This window comes from Panthera pardus, unplaced genomic scaffold, assembly GCF_024362965.1.
Source record: "Panthera pardus isolate Hobbes unplaced genomic scaffold, ASM2436296v1 HiC_scaffold_25, whole genome shotgun sequence".
Classification (NCBI taxonomy): Eukaryota; Metazoa; Chordata; class Mammalia; order Carnivora; family Felidae; genus Panthera; species Panthera pardus.
The window spans coordinates 14,104,977-14,121,313 of record NW_026526821.1 but is presented as its reverse complement, the minus strand read 5'-3'; the positions used below and the strand labels follow the sequence as shown (position 1 = coordinate 14,121,313).

Here is a 16,337-nt window from a genome sequence, read left to right as displayed (position 1 = left end):
GGGGCACCTGGGTGGCTCAGTTGGTTAAGTGTCCAATGTTAAGTCAGGTCATGATCTCACTGTTTGTGGGTTTGAGCCCCACATCAAGCTCTGCCCTGTCAGTGTAAAGCCTGTTTGGGATTCTTTCTCTCCGTCTTGCTCTTCTTCTTCCTGACTTACTCTCTCTTTCTCTCTCTCTCAAAATAAATAAAAATAAAATTAAAATAATAAATTATTTTTAAAAATAAATAAAAAGTGAGTTTAGCAAAGTTTCAGACTACTAAGTGAACGTATGAACGTGAGTTCTATTTCTATATAGTGACAACAAACAGTGGGAAATAAAATAGTTTTACATGCCATTTACATACAGTGTTATCAAAAAAAATATGGAATGCTTGGGGATAAATCTGACAAAAGATATGCAAGAGTTGTACACTTAAAACTACAAAGTTCTACTGAGAGAAGTTAAGACTTTAGTCAGTAGAAAGATACACCTTGTTCACAGCTCAGATTTAATATTGTTAAGATGTCAGTTCTCCACAAATTGATCTATATATTTAACACAATCTCTGTCAACATCCCACTCGTTTCTAGAGATTGGCGAGCTGATTCTGAACTTCATATGGAAATACAAAGGACCTAGAATAGCCTCAACAGCTCTGATATAGAAGAACAAAGTTTGAAGGCTAACACTACCTGATTTTAAGACTCATTACAGAGCCACAGTAATCACAACATACGGTTTTGATAGACAAGTATATCAATGAACCAGAATAGAGATTGCAGAAATAAACCCACATGTATATGGACAAGTGATTTTTTTTGACAAAGTTTCAAAGACAATTCAGTGGAGAAAGGGTAATCTTCTCAAAAAAAGATTCTCTAACAACTGGATATCTATGTTCAGAAAAACTCAATCCATACCTCACATGACATTAAAAAAAAAAGTTGCATATGGGGTGCCTGGGTGGCTCAGTTGGTTAAGCGTCTGACTTCAGCCAAGTCATCATCTCATGGTTCATGAGTTCAAGTCCCGCGTTGGACTCTGTGCTGATAGCTTGGAGCCTGGAGCCTGGAGCCTGTTTCAGATTCTGTGTCTCCTTCTCTCTCTGCCCCTCCCCGTTCATGCTCTGTCTCTCTCTCTCTCTCTCTCTCTCTCTCTCTCAAAAAATGAATAAATGTTAAAAAAATTGTTTTAAGTTGCGTAGAATAGACTATAGACCAGGGGCACCTGGGTGGCTCGGTCAGTTGAGTGTCTGGCTCTTGATTTAGGCTCAGGTCATGATCCCAGAGTTGTAGGATCGAGCCCTGTAGAGCCCTGTATCGCCCAGCATGCTCTCTCTCTGCCCCTCTTCCCAACTCATGTTATGTCTCTAAAATTAAAAATTAAAAAAAGAATAGACCATAGGCCTAAGTATAAAACCCTAAAACATCTATAGAAAACAGGAGAAAAATCTTTGTGACTTTGGGTGAGGCAAAGAGTTCTCATATATGACACCAAAAACATCCAAAAATGAGGTGGATATATATTGGACTTCATGAAAATTTAAAACTTTTGCTCTTTAAAAAACACTGTCAGGAGAATGAAAAGACAAACCACCGTGTGGGAAAAAAAATAATTGCAAAGCATGTATCTGATAAAGTAAGTTGTATTAGAGTCCTCCAAAGAAACAACCATTAGGAGAGAAACATAAGAGGAAATTTATTATAAGAAGTAGCTCAGGTCAGCAAATCCCATGATTTGCCTTCTGCCAGCTGGAGAACCGGGAAAGCCAGTAGTGCAATTCGGTCTGAGCAAAAAGGCCTGAGAACCAGGAGCCCTAGTGCCTGAGGCAGGAAAAGGTGGACATCCCAGCTCAAGAAGAGAGAGAATTCACCCTTCCTCTGCCTTTGTGTTCTGTTTGGGCCCCAGTGGAATGGGTGACCGCCCCCTCCCCCCACACTGGTGACGACAGATCTCTCCTCAGTCTACTGACTCAAATGCTAGTCTCTTCTGGACACACCCTCCTTGACACACCCAGAAATAATGTTTTACCAGCTCTCTGGGCATCACTTAGCCCATCAACTCGACACACAAAATTAACCATCACATATATGGATGCAGAATATATAAGGAATCCTCAAAACCGAAGACTAAGAGAACAAACAACTCAATAATGAAATGGACCAAATGTTTGAGCCGATGCTTTACCAAAGAAGATACAGGGATGGCAAAAAAAAGGTACACAATTACATAATTAAGAGGCTGATCATTAGTCATTAGAGAGGTGCAAATCCATAAGGAGGGACCACTGCGTGCCCCTTGGAATGGCTGTAATCACCAAGACTGACCTTACCAAAGGGTGGCAAGGATGTGGAGCAGGTAGAACTCTCTCACCTGCTGGTGGGAATGTGAAATGGCACAACCCCTTTGGGGAACAATTCAGCGGTTTCCTAAAAAGTCCGACACAGACTCACCATACAACCTCGTGGTCACGCTGGTAAAAAGAAAGCTTACGTCCATACGGAGATTGACGTGTGAATGTTCATAGCAGCTCTGTTCCGTCCCCAAACTAGAATCAACCCACATGTCCGTCCACAAGTGACCAAAGTCCAAGCGTGATATATCTGTACAAGAGAATAGTACTCAGCAACACAAAGGAATGAACGATCAGTATACATAACAACATGGACCGAATCACAAGATGATATTCTGGCTGAAAGAAGCCAGGCAAAAAAAGAATATATACCGTGTGATTCCATTTGTTTAAAACTCCAGAAAAAGCACACTAATTCCTAGCGAGACAAAGTGTATCGGTGGATGCCTGGGAAGTGGAGTAGGAGGGAGAGGTCACAAAGAGATTAATAAGGAGCATCTTGGAGGTCCTGTAAAAGCGTGAGAAGGAAGAAAGGAAAAAAGTGAAATGACTCCAAGGAAGGTTTACATAAATTGCTCAGACTGTGACCTTCAACCTCGACCCTTCATTCTCAAGAATGTAGAAAGTTGGGAAAGGGGCTGCTTCTTTGGGATCGGGGAAAAGGGTACTCCTAATATAGTGGCTTCCCCCACACCTTATTTAGACAGTTCTTAGATGCCTGGCATTTTCCCTCTTTTTAAATAATATCTGCCTGGATTTTGATGGGCTCAACAGGTGTTTTCTAAGCCCCCATAGCCTTAGAACCACCAAGTGAATCCGGATAAACCTTATTTATGACTCGTAAGCACCTGTGAACTTACCTACTGCCTGTTCCCCACCCTCCCGAAGAAAGTCTGCTTGCTCGATATTCAGGAATCTCTAATGCTGTGTCTTAGAACTGTTGGGGAGTTGGGGGTGGCCCCACAGTCCTGACAACTCAAAACCAAATCTTTTCTGATCATGTCCTTAGTCTGCTAAGAAGTTTTATAAATATTAAATAAACCAAGTTCAGCCCCTTGGGTTTTGGAGGGAAATAGTCCTTCCAGGGTAGGAAAAAAAAAAATCAGTCCATTGCCAAGTCTTTTTAGACAAAAGCATTTTCCTCCTAATGATCCAAGAACTGGCGATTATGGAAGGAGAGATGAGATCCACGGGATGCATCTGGGAACTAAAACAAGCAGCTGTAAAACGAGAGCGCGGGAGGGGGTGTCCTGTAAGTTTCCACACCGGTTCCCGCTTCTGTCCCTCTCGCCACGAGGGCTAGCCCGCCCACACTTTGGTTCTGCCTTTACCGCTGGTTTTGCAGGGTGACGCGAACTGACATCATCCCACTTTGTGAGTGAAATGAAGTCACTACGCTTTCATAAAAAGCCACGTATTTCAAACTCCTGTGCTTAACACACAGCCTGGATGCCGGCTTTGGGACCTGGGTCCCGGGAGGGTGTGCTGCTCACTCATGCGGGGCTGGCGGACAGTGGCCTGAGGGCGTGAGTGCGGCAGCCTCTCTGTGCAGAAGCACCACCTGAATGAAAGCAGCAGGTGATGCCCCCTGCCCTGCACCTCCTCACCGACCCCCACATGTGTGTGGATGAAGCCAGAACTCAGTTCAGATCATTTCCTCACCGCCCTAAGTGCAGCCCCGTGTCGGGTGCTTTCGTGGATGTCCTCTCCCTAATTCTCAAATCCACAAACGTCTTGACAAGTGAAGCTTTAAAGGGCTTGCTTTTTAAAAAAAAAAATTTTATAGGTTTTTTAATTTATTTTGGAGAGAGAAACAGCGCAAGTGGGGGAGGGGCAGAGAGAGAGGGAGACACAGAATCCAGAGCAGGCTGCAGGCTCCGAGCTGTCAGCACAGAGCCCGACGCGGGGCTCGAACTCATGAGCCGTGAGATCATGACCTGAGCCCAAGTCGGAAGCTTAACCCACTGAGCCGCCCAGGTGCCCCAGGGGCTTGCTTTTAATAGAGAATGGAGCAGGCCACATAGGGAGAGCAGCGGCATAGAGAATGCTCCCCACACACCTCCGTTTCACCCCAAGTTGGGGGTGAGGGGGGTCTTCAAGATAGAAGAGTTTGCCGCCCTGCTCCACGCAGATACTGACTTTCTTCCTTCTGTTCGTCTGGGGAGTCTCAGGCTTCGGGATAGAGAGAGTTGCAAACACTGTCGATACAGCTCCCCCAGTGGCCCACCCTCACTCCCCTAGATTCTGCTCAGGTGTCCCCTCATCCGCAAGGCCCTCCCTGACTGGCCCCATACCCGTTAGTGACCACCCAGCTCTCCCCGTCCCCAGCCCATTTGCTAATTCTCGGTAACACACGGCCCCACCTGGCATGCTACATACTCGCTCACTCGTCTGTCTAATGCACCTCTCCTGTCTCTAGAAGCTGAGTGCTGTGAGAACCAGTACCTGAAACTCTGCCCACTCAGTGCATCTTCGCTCGATGAGTGAATGATTCTGAATAGGCAGCCTGAGGGATCCTGTGCTGCCTTTGGGACTTACCACTGTTGGTTCTGGTGTGATACTTCCTGGGAGGCAACACTCAGCAAAGCTTCTGATGTGTCCACCCTTCCCTTTCCGACACCAGGCGAATACAACACACACAACGGACCTTCCACGCCGGCAAAGGAGGGAGACGCGGACAGGCCGCACCGGGCCTCCGACGGGAAGCTCCGAGGCCGGTCGAAGCGGAGCAGCGACCCCTCCCCAGCGGGGGACAGTGAGATCGAGGTAACTCCAGACTGCCTGTTTGACTTGGTTGATGTAATCTCCAGCCGTGGCCGGAACGAGAGGCTGGGGGGCAGAGTTGTGTCCACGCACACAGGGGGGCTCTGGGTTCACAAAGCTCAGTAACAGAACAGGACCCTTGAGGGGAAAGGAGAGAATTGCGGGGGCCGTCAGGAAGCGCCGTGGACTGTCCAGGCTAGGAAAAGTCACCCTGGGGATAGTAAACAACTCGGGTAGACAGCCACAGAATCACCTGGAGGCCTGTGAAAACCCAGCTTTCAGGGTCCCACCCGCAGTTTCCAATTTAGTAGATTGGGGGCGGGGCCTGAGAACTGGCATTTCCAGGGCATTTCCAGGGCATTCCCAGATGATGCTGATGCTACAGGTTGGGGAGCACACTCTGAAAGGCCCTGGTAAAGACACCAGTGGGCAGAGAACCTTCCCAGCTGGGTCAGAGGGTTCTTAGCCTACTACGTATTACTGTCAGCTGGTGTGCTCTTTAAAATACAGGTGCCCTGGCCCCATCCCAGACTAATTAAATGTACATTGCAAGAGAGTTCTAGAAGTTCCCCTCGTGGCTCTGCTATGGCTTGAGGATTTACCTATCAGGAGACAGGAGGCTGGCTCAGCTTGCATCATTTCCACGATTCTGAGTTTCATAGAAGGTTCTTCGAACCGTCCTTCTCAAGCTGCATCCCAGATCAATTAAATCCAATTCCCGGAGGGAGGGACCCAGGCATCGGTATTTTAAAGCTCCCCAGGTTATTTCCAGAGTGCAGCCCCAGCTGGTCTAAGGGATGTGCCAGTCTTTACTGTAACAAAGCCAAGCGTAGGATCGATCACTGGTCACCCACTGGCATTTTCGCAAACAAACAAAAAAGAACAGCATACATGAGAGAAGGGAAAGGGTACTAGTGGGGACAGAGGAAAAACAGATGCCCAAAAAACAGATAGAAGCAACTGATAGATATCTAGGGAGAAAAAAAAAAAAAAACGGGCAGGTTCGTTAGTTTGTACTTTGCAAAAGGCAGAAATAATAGGAGGGCCGATCTATTGGCTTGAGTGTGCCATGGGTAGTGGCACATGGGTACTACCATGGGTAGTATTGGCAGAGTCTGGGTCCGGGCCAAGAAATTGAAATGTACCGTCATCCCATCTCTGTTCATAGTCCTGTACAATTTATGCAGCAGCCACAAGGCTCAGCCCACAAACTCAAATGTGCTGAGAAATACAATTTTCATCATCTCCTTAAAGTCATTGTGATTTTGACTCTGAGTCCCCATCCCATCAGGACGGTAAGAAATGCAGTGTCATTTTGGGGGGGGGGGGGTGGCTTCTACCTGGAATTGTATGAGAATCTCAGGGCTCAGGTGGTCTCAGAACAGAGTAAGAACCTGTAAAGGCCAGGATTCGAGGTGATGGCTGCTTCCTTCCTCGTTGTCAGTACCTGACGTGGCCCGTGAGAGCCCAGCCCTTCTCTGGCATGTCCATGCCATACATTGGGCGTTGAAATCCTCGTCGAGGACCAGAACCTTGGAGCATAAGATACAATCCTTTGGTTGCAAGCAACAGAAACCAGTTCTGGTTACTTAAGCAAATGCGAATTTACCAGGAGGGCACAACAACATGGAGGGGGGAAGTGATAAAACCAAGGTTGGAAACAGCCGTAACAAAGACCAAGGAATCTAGGGAACCTTCCAGGTGCCGGCCCCTGCTGGAGAGCAAACCACGTGCGATTCTCGTGCCAGTTCACTCAATGTCTGATTCCAAGGAGACAGCCTCCACTGGCCTGACTCGGGTCTTGGGCTCACCCTTGATCGACAGCCCCACCAAGACAACAGAAAAGAAAACCAGGGTGCTCTTATCAGACAGGGACGGATGCTGGGGGCCCAAGCACAAATGGCCGCCATCAGGGGATTTGAGATGTAGCCAGCGTTCGCTGGTAGGGCCTGTTTATGGCCAGCGTCTGTTCCGGCTGTCCCAGAAGGTGCTGCGTATTTTGAATACCACTCTCGTCTCCTCCCCTTCGTCAGCAGCCTGAGGTATTCCAGCGGCCACCCAGGTTGAGAACTTGACCCCCTGCGTTCCCACTGCTCATGGGAGCACTCTTGGGCCAAGGGATTTGTTCTTGCTTTTCCTCTAATTCTTAGAGCCCTCTCCTTCCAACACCGAGGAGACTTTACAGCATCCCCTCAGCAGGACTTGGGCCTTTGCAAAAGACTAGAAGAGAATTTGTGTGCCTCCGCTCGTCCTTCGGTTTCCTGCCTCCCATTTTCCCGAGGGTTTCCTACAGCTTCAAGTTGCGGGATCTGTGGAAATCACAGGGTGGCACACACACGAATGTCTTGTTGTTGTTGTTGTTGTTTCTACTATTCGGTCACTTCACACGGCTTCTGCTCTTGGTGGGGGTGGAGAGACATTTTCCACTGAACTGAGAAGGCAGTGGGGGTGGCATGGAAGTCAGGGATTACGGGGCGACGTTATTCTGGAAACAGCTGCTTCTCGATTCCAGAGGAAAGTACCACTGGGCGAGAGCCGTTGAAAAGGTGTGAGCTGTGTTTCACTTCTGTGCTTAATGTCAGCATGGAGGGTTAGCACCACATCGCACCTCCTAAGGCTTTGGCAGTTTTGCTAATGACTGAAGCCCACGAGAGAGAAACGATGTGGGAGAAGTGGAAAGGAGGGAAATTCTGAGCGTATATTAGTTAAACTCCATCGACCGCAGGTGCCAGAACCCCACGTGAGCTAGCTTAAGTGGAAAAGCAGAATTTATTTTAGGGATACAGAGATTCTCTTCCCCGAGGTGGGAAGAGCGGAGTGTCAGCAGGATGCTGGAACCAGAAGGAAGACAGGGCAAGGAAGAGCGTGTGCGCCTTCTCTCCGCACGCACTACAGTGCAGGTGCCCGGATGCCCAACCGTAGTGTCTTCAGCCCGCACAGGCGCTGGTTCCTGGGCTCTGCCCTCCTCCAGCCTCCCTCTGTTTCTGTCTGAAACCAGGTCCTGGCAAAGTGTGGGGTGGTCTTTCCATCTCTCACCCCTCTCTGCCGCGCTCCCTGCAGACTGGCCCTCCCTGCCCTTCAGATGGTGCGGCCTCCAACAGCCACTCAAAGATGGTGAATGTCTTTCTGGGTTCTGATTTCAAGTTTCCAAGGAAAAGCCCCTGGCCCAGTTGGGATTGGGGCTCTCTCTGGCCCAAACCATGATGGGCTAGGGGGGAGGGTCACTGCAAAACAGCCACCCGGAACTTACCCACCAAGGATCTAAGGCAGGGGAACAGAGTGGTAGGGAGGGGGGCAGGCTTTCTTCTTCAGAGGCTATGTTGTAGATAAATGAAAGGGGTCTGCATTCAGTTTGAAAATACTCACTGATTTTTTTTTAATTCCCTTACCAAAATCTCTCGCTTTAACTGATCCGACTAAGTTCATTTATTTTTTTTAAGTTCATTCATTTATTTTTGAGAGAGAGAGAGAGAGAGAGCTTGCATAAGCAAGGGAGGGGCAGAGAGAGAGAGGAAGACACAGAATCTGAAAACAAGCTCCAGGCTCTGAGCTGTCAGCACAGAGCCTGACATGGGGGTCGAGCTCACTAACCATGAGATCATGACCTGAGCCAAAGTCAGACGTTTAACTAACCACCCACAGTGGCTCCCGATCCAATTGAGTTCAGATAAATTAGGACTTAGCCATTGAAACCCAGAAGCCCTCCTTAAAAACAATAGTTTTCAAATCTCTTTTTTTTACCATGACCCGTAATAAGAACTATACTTAATACAGTGACATACACACACATAAATGTAACTAGGCCAAAAAACTCACAATATCACACTCAGATCTGCCAAGTGCCTTGAAAACCCTTGCACTAACTGACCTTTTCCTCCTAGAGATCACCCTTCTGTTAAAAGCATGGCGAATGCCCATGTTTAAATTAAGTACAGCCGTTCAGGGGCGCCTGGGTGGCGCAGTCGGTTAAGCGTCCGACTTCAGCCAGGTCACGATCTCGCGGTCCGTGAGTTCGAGCCCTGCGTCGGGCTCTGGGCTGACTGCTGGGAGCCTGGAGCCTGTTTCAGATTCTGTGTCTCCCTCTCTCTCTGACCCTCCCCCGTTCATGCTCTGTCTCTCTCTGTGTCAAAAATAAATAAACGTTAAAAAAAATTTTTTATAGCCGTTCACCTCCAGAGAGGTTTCAAGGGTGCCCCATTCAAGATGACAGACTGAGTAGGTGCATCGGGCCCCCTGCTACCAACACCAGCTACACACGCAGTCAGTCAGGCCCTTTGCCCTTAAAGACCGTGATCACCGGAAAAATGACAGAAAGCAACAGTGTGAAAGATAAGGGCCAGAATAAGTTAATAGGATACATGACAGGTAATTTAAAAAACAGAAAAGAACTTTGGAAAACTCTGAGCAGTTTTCTTATAAAGATCCAGGGAGCTCTTGCGTCTATAAAATAAGCAGTGGGGGCTGTTCGGAAGGAAATACTCAGAGACGAAGAGTCATCGGAAATTTTTAAATGACAGAATCAGAAGTTTAATAGAAGGGTTGGAAGAAAACGTTTAAGAAATCTCCCAGAACACAGATCAAAAAGACAAAATTCTAGAAAATATTTTTTCTTAAAGTACAAGCAGTATCAATCAAAAAAGTCTAATTTGACTGTCTTCATGTAAAGAAATAAGATCAAAAATGCTTAGGTGCTGAGCAGTATGAATGAAGAAAGACCATACCTAGGTTTATCCTCACGGAACTTGAGGACTGCATGTATAAAGAAAAGATCTTAAAATATCCCAGAGAAAGGGCCCAAATGTCCATCACTGATGAATGGATAAAGAAGATGTGGTTAATATATACAATGGCATACTACTTGGCAATGAGAAAGAATGAAATCCTGCCATTTTTAACAGCGTGGATGGTACCGGAAGGTATTATTGCAGAGTGAAATAAGTCAGTCAGAAAGACAGATGTCATGTTTTCATTCATACGTGGAACTTGAGAAACTTAACAGAAGACCATGGGGGAAGTGAATGGGAAAAAATTAGTTACAAACAGAGAGGGAGGGAGGCGAACCATAAGAGACTTTTAAATACAGAGAACAAACTGAGGGCTGATGGTACAGGAGCAGGGGAGAGGGGAAAATGGGTGAGGGGCATTGAGGAGGGCACTCGTTGGGACGAGCACTGGGTGTTGTATGTAAGCGATGAATCACGGGAATCTACCCCCAAAACCAAGAGCACGCTGTCCACACTGTGTGTTAGCCAACTTGACAATAAATGATACTAAAAATAAATAAATACAATAAAAGATGGACGAGGAAAAAAAATGAAAATAAAATATCCACAAGAGTGAAAAAGCAAAACCTACGAAGGACTAAAGATTCATGAAACATTACACTCCCCGTCGGTCACACGGGACATTATGAGATAATGGAGGAATTCTTTCAAACATCCAGAGGACTTTATTTTCCAGTTGGAATTCTGTACCCACAGGTACCATAGAGCAAAATGAAGATAGATCAGAAAGGTAGGAATTCAGCACGGTTGCTTTCCAGACACCCTTTCAGAAGAAGCAGCTTCAGGATCTACTCAAGCAAAACAAGGAAGAAAACCAAGAGAGACCTGGGTTCCAGGAAACAGTCGATCTCGTCCGGAAATGCAGTATCAGGAAGTCTCAGGATGCTACCTGTGCAGCAAGCCTGAAGATGACCCAGGCCACATTGGAGCATTCTGTCACTGAGGATGAACCTCTTTGCTACAGCGGGTGTGGCCGAATTTGAGACTCTAACGAAAGCACATCATTGGAGACAGAAATTAAAGCAGTTCATAAACTCCTGCAAAAACAAAAAGTTATTCCAGACAGGCACGGTTCTTCTGTGGAACAAACTGGGATATGGCGTGGTTTTTAATCGGGAAGGAGCACAGGGAAGGACATGACCTTAGTGGTAGAAACAGTCTCCTGAAAGTGGCTCTGGGGTTAGGACGTTGGACACACGGAGAAGGAGGTGAATCCCAACATGGTACTTGGTTCTGCAGTGAACAGTGATCAGAGATGTGCATGCCCTTTACTGTTTACCAACCTTGAAAATCAACATAGAAACAGAGCACAGAAGATCAAAGTACCTCTATGAAACCGAGCACACGAATCGGTTTATCCACGGTGGGAGTGCAAAAGTAAGCCTAACGCCACTAAATGACGGAGAGGGGAGGAGGTGGGGGGGAAAGGGCGAGAACACAACAACCGCCTTCCATGTGGGATTTACTGCGTCAGCCCGGGAGAGTGTCCAAAGCGGATGGTCTTAGAAGTCGAGGGGCTCACCTACGTGAAAAGCGTAAAGTCCTGGAGAAATGCGGGAGGTCGCCGTAAGCAAAACCCTCATCTTTCACATTACTAAGTCAAGAGCTGTTGTCTCAAGTCGGCCAGTCAGTAGGTAAAAAGGCATAAGTACGTTACGGAGGTTATCGCCAGAACTGCTAAAAACAGGGGTGTTTAGAAGTAGTCGGGCTTAGGGTGAGCGGGTGAATGTAAAATGGTAGTACTTCATTTTTCCAAATGAGTTATATGATTTTTATTGTTACTTTTGGACTGAGCTCCTCCACTTTTGAGCTTTTATGTGGAAGGCAGGAACAGGCTTCTTGGTTCTGGCATCTGAGGGTTTGATAGGAGCCCAAAATTGGCCCTCAGAATACACTTTACACGGCTGAAGTTGGATGGGGACCCAGTGACACATCGGTGAGTCACATGTTTTATAACTTAAAGATAATGGTTTTCAAGATTTCTTTCTCCTCCCAGGGAATTGATTTCTGCAGACATTAAGTCAGATGCAAGCAAATCCATTTGTCTTCCTCTTTTTCATCACAGCGTGTGTTCGTGTGGGATTTGGATGAAACGATAATTATTTTTCACTCCTTACTCACCGGGACTTTTGCATCCAGATACGGGAAGGTAAGAATCCATGTTGTGTCTTCTCTCTCTGTTTCTTTTTTTTTTTTTTTTTTTTCCCAACATGACAGTCTGTCCAGCTGGTTTGTCCTGGGAATTGTGGGGGCAGTTTATGAGGCGGCTTCTCCAACAAAAGCTACCCCTCTGGGTCAGTCTGGGTTTGAGAGCTCCTATGGAATTTTCCCTCGACATGTGAAAATTTAATTAGCTTCCCCTTCTGTCGTCCCCCATGCCTTTCTCCCAACCCACGAAGCGTTCAGCATCCACTCGATCGGATATATGCTCTTAGTCTGATACACCGCAGCCAAAAACAGTAATTTTAGCTAGAAAACGAGGCAGAGTGTTTTCCTTGTTCCCTGTTGTTTATCTTAGCGTCTCCGGCAGATGAATGTCCTCTTCCTTCCATGTTTCTGAGACGAGGGGCAGGCGTTTTGTCAGCTCCGGCGTGGACCTTCACGACAGCTTGGCAAATCTGTCACCGACAGATTATGTCGGGGAAGCATCCAGTTAGAACTCTGGGCAGATGCTATGGGCTGATCGGTGGTGAATGGAAGAAACCCTGAAACCACCTTCATAATGCGAAAACGAACCCAGCTGCTAAGACCCAAACCCTGCCGATTCTGTGCATCCGTCCTGCAGGCTTCCCGGCAAACCACATGTGGATGCCGTCTCTCCGGGGAGGCAGGTTGGGGGGGGGGGGGCAGGGGGGTGGAGGGACAGGGATTCAGAGAAAAGCTATCATCTCATCTGAGGTGAGCAACCTGCTGGCAGCTGCGTCCATGCACGGGTAGGAACCGTGAGACTCACCAGCGCCTGGAAAATATTTCTGTTTCTGTTTAGAGGCCAGAAATATGATTTGACATCACCTCATGGCTTTTCCAGCTGCTCGTGTTTTTTATGGGGCTTATAACAAGCTGGATGTGTAATTAGCAAGATAGATTTATCATCTGCCATTATGTTGTAAAGAATATAAAAATGGTGTTGGTGGTGCAGAAATCTCTTGCCACGTAGGAATGCCGTTAATACGTCTAGCAGGGCCTGCGGGAAATCCGACGTGCGTTCTTGGACAGAGCACAGCTTAGGCAGAGGGTGGCAGAGTCGAGAACTGCCGAAAGGACACCAGACCGGACTGGCAGGCGTTGCAAAAAGCTGAGCCGTCCCGCAGGGGCTATCGTAGTGGTTTACCCACTAGGTCTGGGCGTTTTAGGGTTTTCCCGAACCACCCCGGTAAAGTCACTGCCCCCTGAAAGGCTTGCCTTCACTCGTCTTGCCCTTAGGGACGGCCCCCTGTCAAGCTCTGCGGCTGCTGGTAACAGTCGGGTTCTCGCGGGTTGTGTAGGGCTTTGTCATCATGGGGATGGTTTTTGTGTCTGTGTCTCACCACCGTTCCTGAAACCACGCTGTGGGCGTCCTCGAGACCAGGGCAGAGCCCAGAGCCCATGCCACCTTGTCATCCGTCACTGCCAGCTGCCTCTCTCCAGCCGTACCTCCTCAGCCCAGCCACCTTCACCTCCAGCTGTGGTGCTGGTCCCGTATAGCCGCCTGTAGAGGGACCATCCTACAATACAAACCTGCTCGTGTCACATCCCTCCCAAGGCTGTCCGTGAGCGGGCTCCTGCCCCCCTCTGCAGCCCTGTTTCCTGCCTCTCATCCTAAAGTGCTTTCTGTCCTCAAACCAGCCACCTACCCTCCCATCTCTGCTGGGGTTCTCCCAGGAAGGGCCGGATGCCGAGTGGAAAAGTGACATGGGAAGGGAAGGCAGCCCATACAAGTTACCGCTGCAGGTGACCGGGGCTCAGTCCCACCGGGGACCCCTGGGAGACTCTGTAGAACACACCTCCGAGCTGACCCGCCAGGCGTGAGGGTGCTGGGATACTTCTCTGCCACTTCCCTTCCATCATAGCTTAAGGGCTTCCCTAGGGGATTACCTCCCTGCGCTTCCGGCCTGCCCCTGAGAAACCCCTCCAGCAGGGAACCTCGAGACTAACAGTTGAAAGCCTCTGCACCGACAGGAATGGCAACAGCTGAGAGGATGTGGGGAAGGAGCACCCTGGAAGCCTCTGCTATACTCTGGAATGTTCTAGCATGTTGTTTTACTAGCATAACTCTTACTTGTCTTTCAGTTCTCATTTTATTTTATTTTTTTTAGTGTTTATTTATTTTTGAGAGAGAGACAGAGCATGAGCAGCGGAGGGGTAGAGAGAGAGGGAGACAGAATCTGAAGCAGGCTCCAGGCACAGAGCCCAATGCGGGGCTCGAACTCAGACAGTGAGATCATGACCCGAGCCGAAGTCGGACGCTTAACCGACTGTGCCACCAGGTGCCCTCATTTTATTTTTTTTTAATGTTTGTTTATTTTTGAGACAGAGAGAGAGAGAGGGTGCATGCAGGGGAGAGGCAGAGAGAGAAAGGGAGACAGATTCCAAAGCAGGCTCCAGGCTCTGAGCTGTCGGCACAGAGCCCGACGCGGGGCTTGAACTCACAAACTGTGAGATCATGACCTGAGCCGAGGTCTGACGCTTAACCGACTGAGCCACCCAGGCGCCCCAGTTCTCATTTTAAATGTAGCTTCCTTCGAGAGGACTTGGCTAACCTTTATCTAAAGCACAGCTTTCCCCATAACTGTGTTTTTCATCTGTAATTATGCACTCACTGTGTGTCTGTCTCCCTTCAAGGCTATATGTACCACGAGGGCAGGGCCCATGAACATTTTTTTACCTACTCAGCCAAACAATGCACGGGCCAGAATTGCTCAATAAATATTTGTTGCATGATTAAGTCAGGACTATCCTCTAGAAAAGCTACATGATGACAGGCATGTTTTTTTTTTCTTTTTTCGCCTGTTTCGTTCATTGCTTTATCCCCAGCACATAGAACAGTGCCCCCACTTAGAAGTCATCAAATAAATATTTGTGGAAGGAAGGAAGGAAGGAAAATAGTATCCAAACAAAAAACGCCTAGCTGGTGGCCGCTGACCAAATTCAGCCTGCGGACATTTTTGTTTGGCCCCTAGAGTGCTTGAAAAAATGTGCATTTGTTGCCAACATTTAAAAATCAGGAGATTGCACGGACCCAAACAGTCCAGATTTCCAACTCTTCTTGAAAAATTAGAGAATCTGGCAATCCTGCATTTTCGTGTGGCAGCCATCGATGGGAGCTGAGTAGGGACTGGCCTCTTGTGGGGGGGGGGGGGGGTACCCTGTGCAGCCCACCTCACAGGCCCCCTTGGCCCGTTTAACCCACTTATGGGACCCTCCTTGGCCCCACTGGCATCTGACTTCAGCATCTATCCTAGAATTTCAGAACCACAGAAGGTCGGAGTTGGAGGGACCTAGGAGACCAACATGGCCAGTTACTCTCCGTAGTACAGAAGGAGAAACTGAGGCCCAGACAGAGTGAGAGTCGTTTTTCAGGCTCACTTGTCTGCCTCTGTGCCCCCAGGATGTCCAGGGGAAACAGATGAAAAGCTCTTGGAGCATCCGAGTCCCCTGTGCCATGTTCACTCCTGTTCTAGAACTCACCCCACCCTCCCCCCGCCGCTCTCCCCTAGATGAGGAGTACTTTTTTTTTAATTTGCTAAATCCAGCCACCCCAAGAGGGACCCAAAGTGCCATGGCTTAAACAAGATGGCTGACTTCGTCCAGCCAGCAGTCCAGGTGTAAGCAGTTCAAGCCAGTAAGACTCCTACACAGCACCAGGCACCAAGGCCCTCTTTGTCCTCTGCCTTCCCTAGAAGTTGCCCTCATTGGCAAAATAAAACACAGCTCGCCCCCCGTGCATACATTCCAGCCGGCGAGAAGGGGGCACAGGAAAAGGAGAATTTACCCCCCTTTATCTTATTTTTCCCCTTCTCTGTTAAGGGCCAGGCTCGGCATGTGCCCATATCATTTCTTTTCACTTTCTGTTGGCTGGAACTTGATCACGTGGCCACATCTAGCTGCAAGGGAATCTGGGAGATGTAGTCTTGTCACATGCGCCATTCAAGTTCAGGGATTCTGTTATTCTGAGAGGGAGAAAGGAAGGGTGGATACAGGAGGAGGGCTAGCGTTTCCTAGCACAGAGCACCATGTAATAAGAGGAAGAACAACGAAAGGGAAAAATGTTGAGGAAAAAGAACCTAGAGGGCAACTGTATCTGTAGCTCCAAAGAGAGATCTGGGCTACAGCAATAAACTTGGAAGTGAGAGAAGTGTAGAGGACCCTAGAGGAACAGAAGTATGAACCACATTTTGCAGACAGAGTAACTAAGGCACAGGGAGGTTATGGAGTCAAGGTATTCATAATAGAAACAAAATACGTAGCCTTGACT

General features: G+C 48.0%; 1 protein-coding gene across 3 annotated transcripts in view; it reads left to right on the top strand.

Annotated features, from left to right (window-relative positions):
* The window catches only part of EYA2 (EYA transcriptional coactivator and phosphatase 2), a 256,663-nt gene that overhangs the window by 169,337 nt on the left and 70,989 nt on the right, over positions 1 to 16,337 (top strand). For all 3 annotated transcript variants that reach the window (XM_019458255.2, XM_019458253.2, XM_019458256.2), the window contains 2 exons: positions 4,960 to 5,102; positions 11,949 to 12,032. In XM_019458255.2, coding sequence (XP_019313800.2) covers positions 4,960 to 5,102; positions 11,949 to 12,032 — 227 coding nt within the window. The remainder of the gene's footprint in view (positions 1 to 4,959; positions 5,103 to 11,948; positions 12,033 to 16,337) is intronic.